Raw genomic sequence first — 16,943 nt, 5'->3', positions numbered from 1 at the left:
GGGCCGGGAGGGGTTGTTAGTGCTGTTGTAGCCTGAGAGGGGACACCAGTGGGCGGGGCCTGGCATTGAGGAGGCAGCAGAGTAAGGCCCAGTGGGCTCTTCTGCTGGCTGACTGCTCTGAACCTCAGTCTCTTCGTCAAGGAATGGGGTATGCCGCCCACCTTACGGAGTTGTGAGGTTCTGAAACCATGTCTTCAATGCCACCATATAGTCGGTCCTTAAGAAATGGTGGGAGTGGAGCGAGTTTTAATTAGGGAGCTGGTCCCTTCCATGCACACTTGGGGTATACTTAGTGGTGACAGAGAAAGTAACATTTAGAAAGTCATACTTCGGTTCAGATAAACAGGGTAGATACATTTATTTTCACTCTCTCCTGAACTACACTAGAATGATGGTGAAGGGGGTTTTTAATTTTTTTTTTTAACAACTGATATTCAATTTATTAAAAAGGTTGATTTAAGCATCTGCAGTGGTGACTTCAGCCTCAACTCCTGAACTCCTGGCTCAGTCCTGATGGAAGTATAATAATCTGTTTAACACTCTCAGAAGGACTGTGCACGTCACCGAGCTGCTCGTCGATCCTCATCTGAAAACGATCCTAAGTCTTAGAACCTTCCCCACAGGGAAGTCTTGGCCAGCATCCCAGCTGGTCCTTTTCCTTTGAGATTCTTTTCCTTTGCGCCTCTGATCAAGTCAGCACACACCTTCTCCAAGGATTTTACATTTCGTCTGGTTATAGTAATTCTAATTCAATGAATCTCACCACCTTGGGTTTCACGGGTGTCTTTCCGGTATCTTCAAAAGCTGCGGTTTCCTGACTGACTTGTTCATTGGCGGTGAGAGCGGGAAGAGCGAACAGGGGTGAGGCAGATGCAGGAGCAGATGGAATGTAGCTCTGTTGGAGCTGCGACCACATCTTCCTCAAAGAGCAAAGGGACTTTCGTTTTTTTTCCAAAGGTATCAATCCCTCAAGGACAAAGAGAGCAGGAGAGAAGGCAGCAGCAATAACACTGGAAATCCAGTGCTGCCGAGTCTACAGGCAGCAGGAGGGAAGTGGAGAAGCAATTGATGTTTTCTTCAGAAACCCTAGAAGCTAAGGAATCAGCTGCAGGGCGGCCTCTGGGAAAGGGAGAATCAGTTGAAAAATCCCGATCCCTGTCGCTCTGCCCCCTCTGCCGGTGACTGTCCCTTCAGTAGACATCTGGGATGGATGCTTGGTCTCCTGAGGAGGTCAGAGAGAGTCTTTGGATGAGGGAATCCCAGGCAGGTTGGACTGAAAAAGGATGCAATGAACGTTTCTATCCTGGAGGCCCAACTCCTTTCCCCACCGGCTTCTCCCTCACTCGGCTCCCGGAATGCTACACCTGGGTCCCCCATGCTAGAGAGAGAGCACGAAGCTTCTCTGGGACAAACGGCCGATCCTCTGAGAAACAAGAAACTAATGCAGGCATTAAATCCTAACAGAATGCCATTGAATATATGAATATTAATAGTCAGTGAACAAAAGAGCTCTGGGAAATTAAAAATCTGATCACAGATATAAGAAACTCCACAGAAGTATCAGAAGATAAATTTAAGGAAATCTCCCAGAAAGTAGAGCCAAGAGATTTATGCAGAAGAGGAGAGAAGAATGAAACTATCAGAGTTCCAACTTCCAGTAGATCTAACTTCCAAGAGATAGTGGTTACAGAAAGAGAACAGAGGAAAAGGAGGCGGGAAGCCAAATAAGTAATGCAAGACAATCCCCCAGGATTGACAAGGGTTTCTTGGTTGAAAGGGCCCGTGAGAGCCCAGGAGAAGAGATGGGAAGAGGCCCACCCCAGTGCACCCCATTGTGACACTGCACAACCCTTGACTGAGAGAGCCCTGCAGGTTTCCGGGGCGGAAGAATGGCTCACATACAGGATCAGGATTCAGAATGGCCTTGAACTTCTCAACTGCAAAACTAGAGGCTTAGAACGCACAGAGGGAGCCCTTGAAATTCTGAAGGAAGAGACCCAGCCAAACTATGATTTACGAGTGAGGATACCAAGAGAATTGCAAACAGATGTCCGCACAACTTGGACATGAATATTCACAGCAGCATTATTGTAATAACCAAACAGTGGAAAACAACCTACATGTCCATCGGTGGACGAATGGACAAACAAAAGGTGGTATAATCCATACAGTGAAATATTTGGCCGTTAAAAGGAATGAAGTGTTGATACTGATAAACATAGATGAACCTGGAAAACGCTGTGCTAAATGAGAGAGGCCAGACACAGGTCACCTACTGTGTGATGCCATTTACAGGCGACATCCAGAGCAAGCAAATCTGTAGAGACAGAAAGTCGGTTAGTGGAGGACAGGAGCTAGGGAGAGGCAGGCAGTGACTGCTCTTGGGTGTGGAGTTTCACGTTGGGGAGATGAAAATGTTCTGGGATTAGATAGCAGCGATGGTTGTGAATGTATTAAAAGCGACTCAATTGCACACTTTAAAATGGTGAATTTTTATGTTCTATGAATTTTACTTCAATTTCAAAAAAGGAGGCTAGAGTGAAAAATACTTTCAGATATGCAAAGGCTCAAATAGTTTATTTCCTCATGCGCTTTTTCTTAGAAAGCTATGGGAGGATGTGCTCTGCCAAAATAAGTGAGTAAACCAGGAAAAAAGCAAGATAGAGTCCAGAAAACGGGATCCAGCCCCGAAGAGAGGCGAGGGGGCTTCTCAGGGTGATGGAGATGAGAGGCTGCAGTCTGGTGTCTCTCAGCCAAGGAGCCGTATAGCCAGGCCAGCCGGCGGCAGGTCACGTAGCTACAGGAAAATCTTCTTTAGAAAAAACTGGATGGAATTCCCAATGCCGCCAACCCTCTTGGCAGGAGGTTTAGACCCTTGAAAGAGTTTGGGGTTGAAGTAGTGTTAGGTCCATAAAAACTAGGCCAACAAACAATCATAAAAGACATCTGTAGGTTAACCTATCGGTAGGTTACAAATTGTGCAGGAAAGGAAGAATAACTACAGTCTCCCATTCTCATCTGTGAGTGGTGTTTACTTAGTCATAGCACCTTATACCCAGATTTGATCAAAATTAAGACATCAGGGGCCGGCCCGGTGGCTCAGGCGGTTAGAGCTCCATGCTCCTAACTCCGAAGGCTGCCGGTTCGATTCCCACATGAGCCAGTAGGCTCTCAACCACAAGGTTGCTGGTTTAATTCCTCGACTTCCGCAAGGGATTGTGGGCTGCGCCCCCTGCAACTAACAACGGCAACTGGACCTGGAGCTGAGCTGCACCCTCCACAACTAAGACTGAAAGGACAACAACTTGACTTGGATAAAGTCCTGGAAGTACACACTGTTCCGCAATAAAATCCTGTTCCCCTTCCCCAATAAAAATCTTAAAAAAAAAAAATTAAGACATCACTCTGTAGAAAAGGGTGGAAAGCTGGGAAGAAGGTGTGAAGCAGTGATAATGCCTTCCTTTCCTTGATGGGAAATTCCTTGATGGGAAATTGATGGATGACACGCAAAATTGAGAAGACAAGAAGCAACAATGTAAGAGTGTTGTTGAGAAATGTGGAGGTATATACCAAAAAATTCAGCTTAAAGAGTAAAATGTTTGATTCTGGGGAGAGGTGAAGAAACTTCTAGGGCTTTTTAAGTCTATAGAAGTATTCAACCCTTTACGTAATAAATAATTTTTTTAAATTTAAACTATTTTTTACAGTAATATTCATGTTTACTGTCCTATCCTGTGAGTTTTTTTAACTGGTAAAATACACATAACGTCTAATTTACCTTCTTAATCATCTTAAGTGTGCAGTTCAGTAGTGTTAAGTATATTCACATTCATCTGCAGATCTTTTTCATCTTGCAAACTGAAACTCTACTATTAAACAACTCCCCATTCCCCCGCCAAACCCCAGGCCCTGGCAACCACCATTTAAACCATTTTTAAGGATAAAAACTTACTGAGATTCTAGTATGTGCCAGATACTGCACCTACAGTACTTAATCCTCAGAAAAACCAATTCACAGATGAAGATGCTGAAGCTCAGAGAGGTTAGGTAACTTGCCCAAGATCACACAGCTTGTAAGTGGCAGAGTTTGAATGCAGGTCTATCTGTCTGCCTCCAAAGCTCTTGCATGGGACAGCCCTAGGAAGCACTGGTTATACCTGTGTCCCTCTCAGTTGTCCTTAGGCCTCTCTGCCTCCTCACCTCTGGCTCCTCTCTCCCCTGCATACTGGAAGGGACGGATTGGATGAGCCTGGGCACGTGGGTGCCAGTGCCATTTCTGTCTGTGCCCACTGCATCTTCTGGACCTGAGTCTCTCCGTGTGCCAACAGGTTGGCGGGACGAAGACTGGCGTGGTACGGTACGTGGGGGAGACAGACTTTGCCAAGGGCGAGTGGTGTGGCGTGGAGCTGGACGAGCCCCTTGGGAAGAACGATGGGGCGGTGGCGGGCACCAGGTACAGTGGGCTTCCCCGGGAGTGTGGGAGGGGACTCCTTTTTATCTGGGATGTGTGCAGGGGACAGGGATGGGGCATCTGAGGAAGCCAGTGTGTCTGATTCCACAGTGTAGATGCTGTCTCTTCCCTTCTGTCACAGCAGCCCACAGGGACAGGTAGCGGGAATATCATCCCCATTTTACAGATGAGATCAGAGGTCAGAGAGGTCATTGCTCAAGGTCACACAGAGTCAGGGGCAAATGCTAGGAGAGGCAGTGGTCCCTGCCTTTCTGAGGTTCCCCTGGGTGATACGAGGTGTGATCAAACAATATAGTGAATGTTTAAATAAAAAAATGTATTATAGTAAAAGACACATTGCCATTAACCCCCCTCAAAATACTTTCCCCCCTCGCTTTGAATACACATCCTATTGTTCTTGCCACTTTCTGAAGCAGTTCTGGAAGTCCTCTTTCGTGAGTGTCTTCAGTTGCACTGTCATGGGTACCTCGATGTCCTGAATCGATTCAAAACATTTACCTTTCATGGTCATTTTGACTTTGGGGAAGAGCCAGAAGTCGCACGGTGCCAGATTCAGTGAATAAAGTGGATGAGGACACATCGTAATGTTTTTATTTGATAGAAATTGCTGTACTAGAAGCAATGTATGATATGGAGCCTTTCCGTTGTGATCACAAAACACGGTGAATGCTGCTGCCGAGTGCCATCCAACGGAAAGGCAGGGATCTTCAATGCGGGAAGCGGTGCATTGAACCTTAGTAACAGTGTGTGACAAGTTTCAGCTTGTTCCGTGCAGTCAGTTGGGTGTGAACTACGGTTGAGGGAAGGTGTGTTTTAAAGTGTGCCATAAATCACCCTCCATCATGACAACGCTCCATGTCACACATCGCTTCAGGACATCAGAGCAGCCATGACAGCACAACTAAAGACACTCACGAAAGAGGACTTCCAGAACTGCTTCAGGAAGTGGCAAGAACGGTGGGATAAGTGTGTTTGAAGTGAGAGGAGTATTTTGAGGGGGATTAATGGCAGTGTGTCTTTTACTGTAATAATTTTTTTTATTTAAATATTCACCGTGTTGTTTGATCACAGCTCGTATAAGATGTAATCGCACAGTGACTGGTGCTCTGCAGCAAAGGGTGGGATCACAAGTGGTTCCGGGTATGTCGTCTCTGATTAAAGGGAATTGACTGCCAGGACTACTGGGTCGAGGGTGTAAGGCTTTGTCTGGGCTTGTTGGGGTTGGGGGAACATGATGTGATGGGTGAGCAGTGTCAGGGATGTGACACAGTCCAGGTGGCCTTCGTTCCTATACTGGCTGTCCCTGCGCTAGAGCCTGGAGCCCAGAGGCGGCTGTGACAGCTCGGAGAAGGAAGGTGTGCTAGGCTGTGGGAACAGCCTGAGCGAAAACCTGTGGGAAGAGTCAAGACGGGATGACAGTTCCAAGATGAGCCAGAAACTGGACAGGACTAGCTCCCCTGGTCCCATGTGGAGTCCATGACCCGAGAGGTTTTAAGAGAAGACCACTCAGTTTCCATTGCAACACTTTGCCTTCCTGTTTTTAAGATGGATATTTCTCTCAACTCACTCTAGCTTTCAGAATTCAGGGGTAGGTTGAGCAGCACCTCCAAGGTGTCTCTCTCAGACTTTTGTTTCTCTGTGTGGGGAGCCCCATGGGCAGAGAACCAACTGGGTTTCTTGGGTCTTGGGGTGATCCAAGAGCAGCTGTGAGAGTGGGGCTGCAGATATGGCTGGGGGCCTCTGACTGATGTGTGAGAGCCAAGCGTAGTTGGCTTGGGAGCCCAGCAGGCTGGGGATGGAAGATCCAGTACCAGCTTTGCCACTTAACCAGCTGTGTGACTGTGGTCAAGTTACTTAACCTCTCTGAGCCTAAGTCTCCTCATCTGTGAAATGTAGATAACAATAGAGTGGTTGGGGGGTTGAAATGAGCATTCATTAAAAGGGACTGGTACAGAGCGGGTGCTCGGTAATTGTTATTCCCCCCCCCACAAAAAGAAAAAATATGCCCAAAGGATGTTCACGGCTACAGAGAAACTCAGACCCTACTCACCTCTATCCCCTTTCTGGGAGTCCCATCTATTGGTCTTGGGGTATGGGTGATGGAGCCCCAAGGGTGAGCCTCTGTGCTTGGCTCTGAAGAGGTAGAGAGACAGGGAAAGCTCCAGGCTCTTCGGCCGTGATAGCAGCATGAATGTCTCCTGCTTCCCCAGGTACTTCCAGTGCCCACCCAAGTTTGGTCTCTTCGCACCCATCCACAAGGTGATCCGTATCGGCTTCCCATCCACCAGCCCGGCCAAGGCCAAGAAGACCAAGCGTATGGCCATGGGTGTCTCAGCACTGACCCACAGCCCCAGCAGTTCCTCCATCAGCTCTGTCAGCTCTGTGGCCTCCTCTGTGGGGGGCCGGCCAAGCCGCAGCGGCCTGGTGAGTGTGGGGTTGGGGAGGGGTACCCAGGTGTGTGTGGGGGTGGGGAAGAAGAGATCCAGGTGTCCCAGTCTGCCCCTGACTTGCTCTGGCTACAGGCATCCCTCATTTTGCAGTTTTTGAACAATGATGAAAGTGCTTACCTTTTAATAGGGAAATTGATCCATTTACATTTATTGTTATTTTTATATTACTGACTTACTGGTAACCTAAGCCCTTCCTTGGGAATTAAGGAAGGTCTTATAGATGCAGGGCAGGTCATACAGGTGCAAGGCAGGGGTTCAAAAAGACTACCACAGCCACCCTGGGTGAGGGAAGAAGGTGAGGCTGTCCTTCTGGGCAGAGAGCCTACTATCCAAGCTTAGTCTAGGGTGGGAGGTTCCCTCCGGCCCAGATGACGGAGCCCACCATGAGGCAGAGTCCCAGGAGCTGTGACTTCCCTGGGAGGAGGGAGTTCCCTGAATCTGAAATAATACTCTGCCCCCTGCATAAGTAGGCAAGGGCCAGAGTGCCTAGGGCAGGACCCTGGGAGTGAGGCAGTTGGGTCCCCCACCCCACGCTGGGTAGCGTGGGTTATCTGGGTAATGCTCCAGGTTCCTGAGTCCTGCCTGCACCCACACCTTCCCGCAGCTCACGGAGACCTCTTCGCGCTACGCCCGCAAGATCTCAGGCACAACTGCCTTACAAGAGGCCCTGAAGGAGAAGCAGCAGCACATCGAGCAGCTGCTGGCTGAACGGGACCTGGAGCGGGCCGAGGTGGCCAAGGCCACGAGCCATATCTGCGAGGTGGAGAAGGAGATCGCCCTGCTCAAGGCGCAGCATGAGCAGGTGAATGGGCGGGGGCAGGGGGCAGTGGGCACCCGGAGGGCACCAGCAGCCCCCTCAGGCCAGGCTTGGAGGCCACTCACGCTCAGAGTGGGGAACTCGGGTGTGTAGAGACTAAGATGCATTACCAACACCCCTCCTACTCCTCCTGCTGGTGAATTTCCTTCCTGTGGATAGGATAGGTGCACGTGCTTTCAAAACCCAGATGTAAACTGTGTGTCCTGCTTTTTGCGACTTTCTTAGTGCGAGCATTTTCTAGATCAAGGAAAATTCTTCGCCGTTTGAGTGGCTGCCCTGCCATCTGTCATGGGCTGTGTTTGCTGACAAGGCCGATCCCCTATTTGCTTCCAATTTCTCACTTTGTCTCAATAATACTCATGTACACATTTTTCTGTATACAACTTTCCACATTTCAGATCATGCTTTCGAGCAGATTTGGGTTTCAGGGAAGTAAGCCATTGCTCGAAGCCTTGAGTTGGCTGCTATCCCATGTCTGCTCTTCCCTGATATTAGTCACCTGCATGGAGTTGGCTCTCCTCCTCCTCGGGTGTTAGAATTAATAAGGCCAGCCTCACGTGTGTGCTCTAGGTCCCATGTGTGCTGTGTCAGGAGCCTTCACAACACAGGGTTTTAGGCCGTTGGGAGTTGAAGGAGGTGACAGATATTGGGGTGCGAGGTATGGGGGCAGCTGGACCTGAGGTTCCCACTGGGTGGAGCACTCAGCTGAGCCCACCTCCCTCATATTAGGCCTCAGTCCACACCAACTAGGGCTGGCAGGGGAGTAGGGGTGGCTGGGGTTCCAGGCTTGACTCTTGCACCATCCCTGCTCCCTGCCACCCCTCCCCCACCTGTCCGCGGTCCCCCAAGGAGGCTGACCTTGTCCTGGCCCTTCCTCGGGGCCCAGTATGTTGCAGAAGCAGAGGAGAAGCTACAGCGGGCTCGGCTCCTGGTGGAGAGCGTGCGGAAGGAGAAGGTAGAGCTGTCCAACCAGCTGGAGGAGGAGAGGAGGTATGCACTGCCCCTGCCCTGTCCCGGGATGATATTTTCTCGGAGCCTCTTTGAGGATGACCAGGAAGAGCGCAGCCTCAGGACCAGCAGGCCAGGTCCAAATCCTGCCTGCACCACTTACAGGCTGTGTCACCCAGACTAGTGACATGAGCTGTGCAGGCCTCAGTCTTCTCATCTGCAAAACAGCGTGAGGCTCCCCATCTGTATAGGCTGTGGCAGGACTTACGAGATAATTCCAGTAAAACGCTGACATGGTGCTGAGTACGTGGGGACCCAAACATGTTTGCTGCTTTCCTTTCTGACTGTGTGAGGTTCACTGCTCCTGCCTCGCTCAGCTCGTGCAGCGTATCATGTGCACGCCTGGGGGGAAGGTACTCATGCCTAATGCCCCTGGGGAGACATGCACCTTGAAGAAGATACAATGTCCCCACCCCTTGAACCAGCTCACGTCCACAGAGCACTCTCGGTCAGGTCCCGTGCATGGAGCTCACAGCTCATGTCTAAAAGCTCTGTTCCCATTTCACATGCCATGAAACTGAGGCTCAGAGAAGCAGCAGCAAAAGAATGCTTAAAATGCCTTGTGCCCGGGAGTCAGCCCCCCACGCTGAATGCTTTGCTGCATAGTCTCTCAGTCTTACCATTAGCTTGGGGGGCAGGTATTGCCCCCATGTCACAGACGAGAACACTGAGACTCAGAGCGGGAAGGGATTTGCCCGAGGCCACCAGCCTCTTAGTGGTGCTGCTGGTTCTTTCTGTCCTAGCACAGTGGCTCGTGGGATTTGTGGTTCCCTCCGTGTGGGGACTCTGGCCTGGCTTATTCCTTGGCCTGGTGGAACATAGCTGAGAGTGGATGGAGTTTCCCTTGGTCCAAGAGACTTTCTTTGTTTCCTGGCTGACACAGATTTCTTGGGCTCCCTTCCCTTCCCCGCACGGTAGACAGCTCTTGGCCCCACACGCTGAGGTTTGGGGCTTTCAACAAGGCATGTGCTGCATCGGCTGTTGCCATCTGACTGGAGACAGGAGGGCTTATTTATATCTGCCTGAGACGCTTACTGGTCAGGGCCCACACATATGGTTCCCATGGCAACGTGTCTGATGCCAACAATACAGAAACAGATCTTTAAGATATTGTGGGAGTTGTGTTCAATAAGGGACTGGGTAAAGGTCCCAACATTGCCCTGTACTTACTGGATGACCTTGGGCAAGTCACTTGTCCTTTCTGAGCCTCAGTTTCCTCATCTGCATGCTGAGAACTGTCAGGAGGTCCCAGTAAGAACAGCTTTGTGAGCTGTACTGTGCCTGTGTCTTCTCCAGCGCTATCTTAGCATGTGGGTGGGTCAGTGTGTCTCCCTGAGAGTGGCCCCCTCCACATCAGGGAGCGGTGGGGATTAGGACTCTGGCCCCTGATTTTGAGGCCTGTGGATGAGAGCAGGCTCAGCAGGGGAAGAAGCCGACCCTCCCTCCCCACAGATTGTTCCATATGGGTGTCTGTTCCTGCAGAGATGAAAACAGAGTGGTCCCTAGCACCACTCTCCTTCCGTATATGATCATTCCATCGTTTATTCCCACAGCCATCCTGGGAGGAAGGATGTTGCATTAAACACTCCCATTTAAGAGAACCCGGTGGTCTCTGCGTGGAGCACAGGGAAGGTGGGAGGGCTGGAGGTTTGCAGGAGGCCCCGCCTCATCAGCCATGGGACTCTGGGCACATCCCCCTCTGCTGGGACAGCACCTTCTTTCTGCGTGGTCTGAGCATGAACTCTGGGCCATCTGTGGCCTTGCCTCTTTGCCATCTCTGACTTGGGGAAGCCAGCACTCTGGGTGAAGCAGCTCATCCCCCTCTCTCCACCCACAGGAAGGTGGAGGACCTGCAGTTCCGAGTGGAGGAGGAGTCCATCACCAAGGGAGACCTGGAGGTAACAGTGAAAGGCCCCGCCCCTGGCTTGCTTGGCACCCAGGCCTAGCCCTTGCAGGGCAAATGGCCATGAGGACCTGGCAGCAACTCTGGGCCCCCAGGGACGGGGCTGGGGATTTCAAGAGAGAAATAAGGAAGGGTGAAAGGTCATGCCTGGGGATAGTGGGGAGGGGTTTGGTCCTGAGACTCCGATGTCAGAGGTGGGAGTGGCTCAGCTCCAGCCCTTCCTGTATCGGGCCACTTGGTGGGATGGACCAAGGGTCCGTCCTCACGGCTAGGCCTGCAGACATACTGGCTGATCTCTCCTGTCCCTGCTTTGTTGGGTAATAGCCCTAATGGTATCTCTTCGGTCCTTAGTTCATTTTGGATTCCAGGTAAAATTTTGGCTGAAATTAGCTTGTTGGTGAATCACAGAACTTGCAGATGGGAAAACAGGCTCAGAAAGACAAAGACCCAGTCATGAAACAAGTCAGCAGTCCGCGGGGCCAGCGACCAGGAGTCCTGACTCCTGAGCCAGCCCACAGGAAGGCTACTTGTAGCACCTCCTTGGTTCTAACACCTGCACAGGTGGACCTTTACTCTCGATCCCACCCACCCTTACAGCGCTCAGGGATGGGGGTGCTCACATCAGTCAACAAAGCACTCCACCCGCCACCCCCAGGCCCCGTCACCAATCCATGCAGGGACCGCAGGGCTCACGAGGCCAGTTGGTTGGGCAAGAACCCACTGCTGTGGCCCACCTCTCTTCCTGGGGGGTGACGAGGGACAAGACCTCCTGGAGCTGTCGGACGGGGCAGCGGACAGTGAGCTCAGTCCCTGTCCACAAGCTGACCTGGCCCTAACTGGCTTTGGGCAGCCTCTTCCCTTCCCACGCTTTAGTTTGATCTTCTGTAAAATGAGAAGGTTGAACTAGGTCAGTGATTCTCAAACTTGAGAATTCATCACCTAGATGGCTTGTTGGGTCACAGAAGGCTGGCCCCACCCCAAGACTGACCGTTCAGTCAGTCTGGGTGGAACCTGAGAATTTGTATTTCTAACAAGTTCCCAGGTGATGCTGGTCTAGGGACCACATTTTGGAAATCACTGCCCTGGAGCATGCTGAGCTCAACTCAGAAATTGCAGCTCCTGATATTGTAAAAGAGCCACGTTAAGATCCCTATAACTTTCAGGGCACAGCAAAAGTTTGCTTATGGTTGTTCTGTCCCTAGATGACCCTGACTGGGGGAGAGACATGTGTGATGTATGTAAGTTCGCTGTCAGCTGCGCCTGAGGGATCAGGTTTTGCTGCCGAGCTAAAGGATGGATGTCAGGGCCCAACCTGGTGTAGGAGCCCCAGCCCAGCGTCAGGATGTTCTTGTGGGAGTTTCCCTCTTAGCCAGAGGGGCAGGTCATGTAGTTATGTTTGGCTGGCTTTCCCGCTGGTGGCTGCCTCCTGCAGGGGTTGGGGTGGGCTTCTGGGAAAAGTTCCTGCGGGTGCAAGGAACAGAGACCCCTCCTGCTGACTCCAGTCAATAGAGGGGAAAGGCTACAGGGCAATCTCACAGGCAGTTCAGGGAACTGGAACAAGAAACATCAGGATCTAAGCTTGTTCTCTCCCGCTCAGGGTCCTCCCTCTTCTCACGACTCCTGGTCAGGCTGCGTGTGTGCCTTTCTCTCTTAGCATACTATGTCCCTTGGCACATCTGCCCGCTCTCCCTGCCACCCACCCACCCTCCTGGTCCCACCCAGCCTCTAGCACCCACCATCTACTAGCCGTCTTCTTGAGAGAATCTGATTGGTCCCTGGCTAGCCAATGAGCTGGCCGGCTTTGGATCGGCTATACATCACATATCCAGTTGGCCCTGGCTGGGAGAATCAGTGACTGACAACTAATTCAGTTCAAGGGCAGGAGAGTCCCACTGCTGCTGTTTTTATTGTGACCTTATTCATTACAACTAGAAGGCAAATTGACTCCAAGTTCCACTCACCCCCACCCACCTTAAAAGTAAAGTATACACCCCAGAACACCTCCTGGCACTCCTGGTACGTCTCCAGCTATCTCACCCCATCTCTCCATGTGTCCTCCTGGCCTCACTGCCCCACCCCATGAGGTGCCCATTCCAGCCTCTCAGCCTCCTTCCTGACCTCTGGTGTTGGCCTGTCCAAGGGTTCAGTCTGGGCCCATTTGCCTGTCAGTCTCCCCTCTCCCCAAGAGCTTCCAGTTTGTGGCATGCGCTGCCCCTTTAGAAGTCCGTGCTTTCCCAGCGCTCTGCATTGGCACACCTGTTGGACATCTCCAGGAAGAATAAGCGAGAGGCATCCGTAGCACTTACCTGGGGCTGCAGTAAAAAACAGATTTACCACAATTCAGTAGCTTAAAACAACACAAATGTATTCTTTCATAATTCTGGAGGACAGAAGTCTGAAACCAAGGTGTGGGCAGGGTTGTTCCCTTTGGAGTCCCTGAGGGAGAATGTTCCATGCCTCTGCCAGCTCTGATGGGATTGCTGGCAACCCTTGGTGCCCTCGCTTATAGCTGTGTCACTGCCTCCATCATCACTGCCTTCTTCCCTGTGTGTTCCTGTCGCTTCACATGGCCTTATAAGGACACCAGTCGTTGGATTTCTGGCCCTAATCCAGTATGACCTCATCTTAACTAATTTCATGTGAAAGACCCTGTTCCAAACGAGTTCATGTTCTGAGGCTCCAGGTGGGTATGAAATTTGAGGGAGTGCTATTCAACCCAGTACAGCAGCCCATAAGTAACATGTCCCATGTCCCAAACAAATCTCTTCATTTGTTCCTATTTCCCCCTAACACCGCCCCCTACCCCCCACCACGTCGTTCCCATCTCAGCAGTTGGCCCCACAATCCACATAGTTGCTCAGGCCCCACAGCTAAAATTCATCTTGATCCTTCTCTTTTCCTTATCCCTCCATCAGAAATCCTTGCCTCCAAAATTATCTTCACCCCATGGCCACCAACCTGGGCCAGGCCACAGCACTTTTCCTTGCACAACTGCACAGCCTCTACTTAGCCCCTGTTTCCGGTCTTGTTCCTGAACTGTCCATCGTTCACACTGAAGCCAGATAGACTTTTTATGTGTAAGTAGAGAGGACGGTGTCATGAACCCCCATTACATATCACCCAGCTTCGATGATTTTCAACGCATGGCCACTCTTGTTTCAGCCACCCCTCGCCTTCAGCCCCCTCTCATGTTATTGGGAAGCAAACGACAGACGACATATGACCAAATCTGTTAAAGACGTAAATCAGATCCGTTCCCCTTTCTGCTGACACAGCTCATGCCACCACCCAAGATGAAACCCAGGTTCTGTAGGGCGGTTCAGGGAAGACCCTTGAGACCCAGCCTGGCTGTACACCTCTGCTCCAGGCATGTGGTGCTCCTCTCTGCTTCTGGAACACCCCAAGCTCTGTCTGCCTCTGAGCTTCTGCACATGCTGGCTCCTCTGCCTGGCTCGCTTCTCCTCCCCCGCTGCCTGGGTCGGCTGCTTCCTGCTTCTCCTTCACCTCTCACCTTAAATTGTATTTCGTAGAGGCCTTTGCTGCCTCCTTGTTTTACCCCCATCCCACTTGCCCACCACCTGCGGCTCTGTTCCTAGCCTGAGTCTCAACCTGAAGTTATCTTCACTAGTCATTTATCATTTGTGTCCCTTCCCAGAATGGAAGTCCCGTGGAGGTGGGGACCCTGTCTGGCTTGTTCATGGGACTCCAGTGCTCAAACAGGGCAGGAGCATGGTCAGGTTCTCCAGGCTTCTCCAGGAGTGCAATCCTGGGTCACAGGATGGGGCCATGCTTTGTGGTTCTCACATTGGTACGGTTGCCATGTTGCATCATGAAAATGTGTGCCACTCCCTGCTACCGCCTGGGGCTTATCCATAGCCTTAGACTTGGGATAGTATTGTTTAGTCATCCAGCTGGTTAGTGTTATGATTTTGTTAATTAAGGAGCACCTCAGTGTGATTTTTCATTTGCATGGAAATACCCATGGTAACAGAAAGAGGCAGTTTTATGAACTCAGAATCAGCTGTTGGTTGAGAAGGCTTTGATGCCAGGCCTGAAGGGACATCCAGAGAAGTGACATGTACCCATCACCTTCAGGAGCCCCTTGAGCAGTTGAGGAAACTGCTCCCCCAACTAATGAGTAATAATTAATAATTAAACCATAATAGTGCCCTCAGGCATGGCTGTGTGCTTTCGAGGGGTGTTGACACCCCACTCCACATGTGTGAGGAGAAGGAAAAGAGCTGTAGGTCAAGGCTTCAGGCAGGGCTGGACTGAGCTTCCAGAATTTTAATGGGGAGTCTCCCACTTGCAAAGCTCTGTGTGACTCCCCTCTGTGGAGTCAGGCTGGTCAGGGAAAGAAAGACCTCTGGGATCCAGAAGTTTGAATACAGGCCTCGCCCTGCCCGAAGCCGCTGCGTGATCCTAAGGCTTTCTCTCTCTGGAGTGGCGTCTCTCCTGTGAGATGGGAAGATGGCCTTAACAGCGTTTCATGAACATGAACTCCAGGGGACCTGAGAGGGCCTGACACAAGAGTGTGATGGCCCCCACTCCTCACCCCCCGGGCAGAGCCCCTGGTGCAGAAGGGAAGGCCCGATCGTCCACCCCACCTCAAATCTAGCTTATAGGGCTGTTTCCCCGCAAGCTCCTGTGTTGATTTTATCTTAAGTAAGCACAGAAGCAACTCCACTGGGATCCCCGGTGCCCCCATGGAGACCTCAGTTCTGAAAATGATGAGAAAGAGTCCTTTTGGGGGGCATCCAATGAGGTTGCCCTTGAAATCGTGAAAGAGGGGCTTTTTCTTGCCCGGGGGGGGCCCCAGGATGGTACTTATGGTCATCCTCTATCTAGCAAGGGTTCCCAGGCAGAGCTGTTGTGCCCACCATGCAGGGGGGACACGGCCCCTACGAGACCTGCATTGAGGCGCCATCGTCAGCCTGTAATTTTCTGAGAGTGAGCTTGGCTGCTTGTTAGCAGTGCAGCATGCTGCCCCCTGAGACAGAGAGGGAGGGAACTGTTCAGTTGTTCCTTTAGGAAAAGTCTCAGAAATAAGGTCATAGGTCAGAGGGCATGAACATCTCTGTAGCTCTTGATGAACTGCAAGAGTATTGCTGAGACAGGTGGTACCAGTTTCTAGTGTCGTCACCACCTCCCTTGCGAGTGAGTGTCGGGTGTGTTCTTGTTTTCACACGTGTATGCCGCGTTGCTAACCCCTGCCCGTTCAGAACTGCCACACAGATTCAGTTCACCTTGTCTCTCCTGGATGATAAGGGGACAAGCAGGAGGATGAGGGGCCCCTCTCCTTTCTCTCTATGATGATCCTGGTCTCCAGACTTCTCTGGGTGCTCGCAGATCTGTCAGGGAAACCCAAATGCCAGTCTGGACACCCAGAGAATGTCAGGCTTTGTTAGCATGTGAAGTGGGGGTTTGTGAAGCTGGGACAAAAGTGCCCTTGTGCTTCTAGGAGACCAGGCGTCCTTGGCAGGACTCTGGGGGGTGGGCACTGGCAGGGCCAGGCTGGGGCTAGGTGGTGAGAGGCACAGCTGGCCTCTGCCAGGGGGGCCCACCGGGAGAGTCATGATGGTGTGAGTATATTTTTAAACCTTCCATTCATTTGATTCATCCCCCTGTCAGCTCAGGCCTGAAGGCCAGGAATCTGGGGTCATTTACTCCTTCGTCCATCCTGTGTGCAGGATCCTGTGCCTGAAATGAAAACCAGCCCTCAGGTCCCAGTGTGGCATGGGAGCAGGCTGGGGCTTCTCCCCAGGAGCTGCACGGGGAAGGGTAACAGAAGGGCCCAGGGTGCCCATTGCCTCCTCCACCAGGGGCCAGCTTGGGCGGGGTTGCTGCAGCCCGTCCTGCGCCCTTAAAGAAACCCTTGCAGCACACTGAGGGGCGGGAAGCAGGGCCCCCTTCTCGCACGCACCCAGACCTCCTCTCTTTCCCCAAGCCACCTCCTCTCCTTGGCCTGCTCTGTCTTGTTCACGGTAGATGACGCCGCCTCTCTCTCTTTCTCTCTTCCTCCGGCTTCCTTTCCCTGTGCCCTCTCCCCTGACCCCACCTCCCCACCCGCCCCGGGTGGACCAGACCCAGACGCAGCTGGAGCACGCGCGCATTGGGGAGCTGGAGCAGAGCCTGCTACTGGAGAAGGCGCAGGCCGAGCGGCTGCTCCGAGAATTAGCCGACAACAGGGTAACGCGCCCGCCCGCCGCCTCCAGCCCGCCCGCCTGGCCGTTGGCGCCCCTGGGGCTCCTCTGTTTTATTATTTTCTCTGTCCTTGACTGCTGTCCTCATTTT

General features: G+C 51.8%; 1 protein-coding gene across 2 annotated transcripts in view; it reads left to right on the top strand.

Moving 5' to 3' along the window:
- The window catches only part of CLIP2 (CAP-Gly domain containing linker protein 2), a 78,982-nt gene that overhangs the window by 44,243 nt on the left and 17,796 nt on the right, over nucleotides 1–16,943 (top strand). Inside the window, exons 4-9 of one of the 2 annotated variants that reach the window (XM_081053536.1) lie at nucleotides 4,329–4,453; nucleotides 6,682–6,895; nucleotides 7,526–7,723; nucleotides 8,625–8,728; nucleotides 10,584–10,644; nucleotides 16,734–16,838. In XM_081053536.1, the coding sequence (XP_080909662.1) occupies nucleotides 4,329–4,453; nucleotides 6,682–6,895; nucleotides 7,526–7,723; nucleotides 8,625–8,728; nucleotides 10,584–10,644; nucleotides 16,734–16,838 (807 nt within the window). The remainder of the gene's footprint in view (nucleotides 1–4,328; nucleotides 4,454–6,681; nucleotides 6,896–7,525; nucleotides 7,724–8,624; nucleotides 8,729–10,583; nucleotides 10,645–16,733; nucleotides 16,839–16,943) is intronic. The other variant, XM_081053537.1, reaches the window with a different exon arrangement.

Source organism: Rhinolophus hipposideros, assembly GCF_964194185.1.
Source record: "Rhinolophus hipposideros genome assembly, chromosome: 7".
In the NCBI taxonomy this organism is placed as follows: domain Eukaryota; kingdom Metazoa; phylum Chordata; class Mammalia; order Chiroptera; family Rhinolophidae; genus Rhinolophus; species Rhinolophus hipposideros.
Note: the sequence above shows the minus strand (reverse complement) of the source record. Positions and strands in the feature narration are given on the sequence as shown.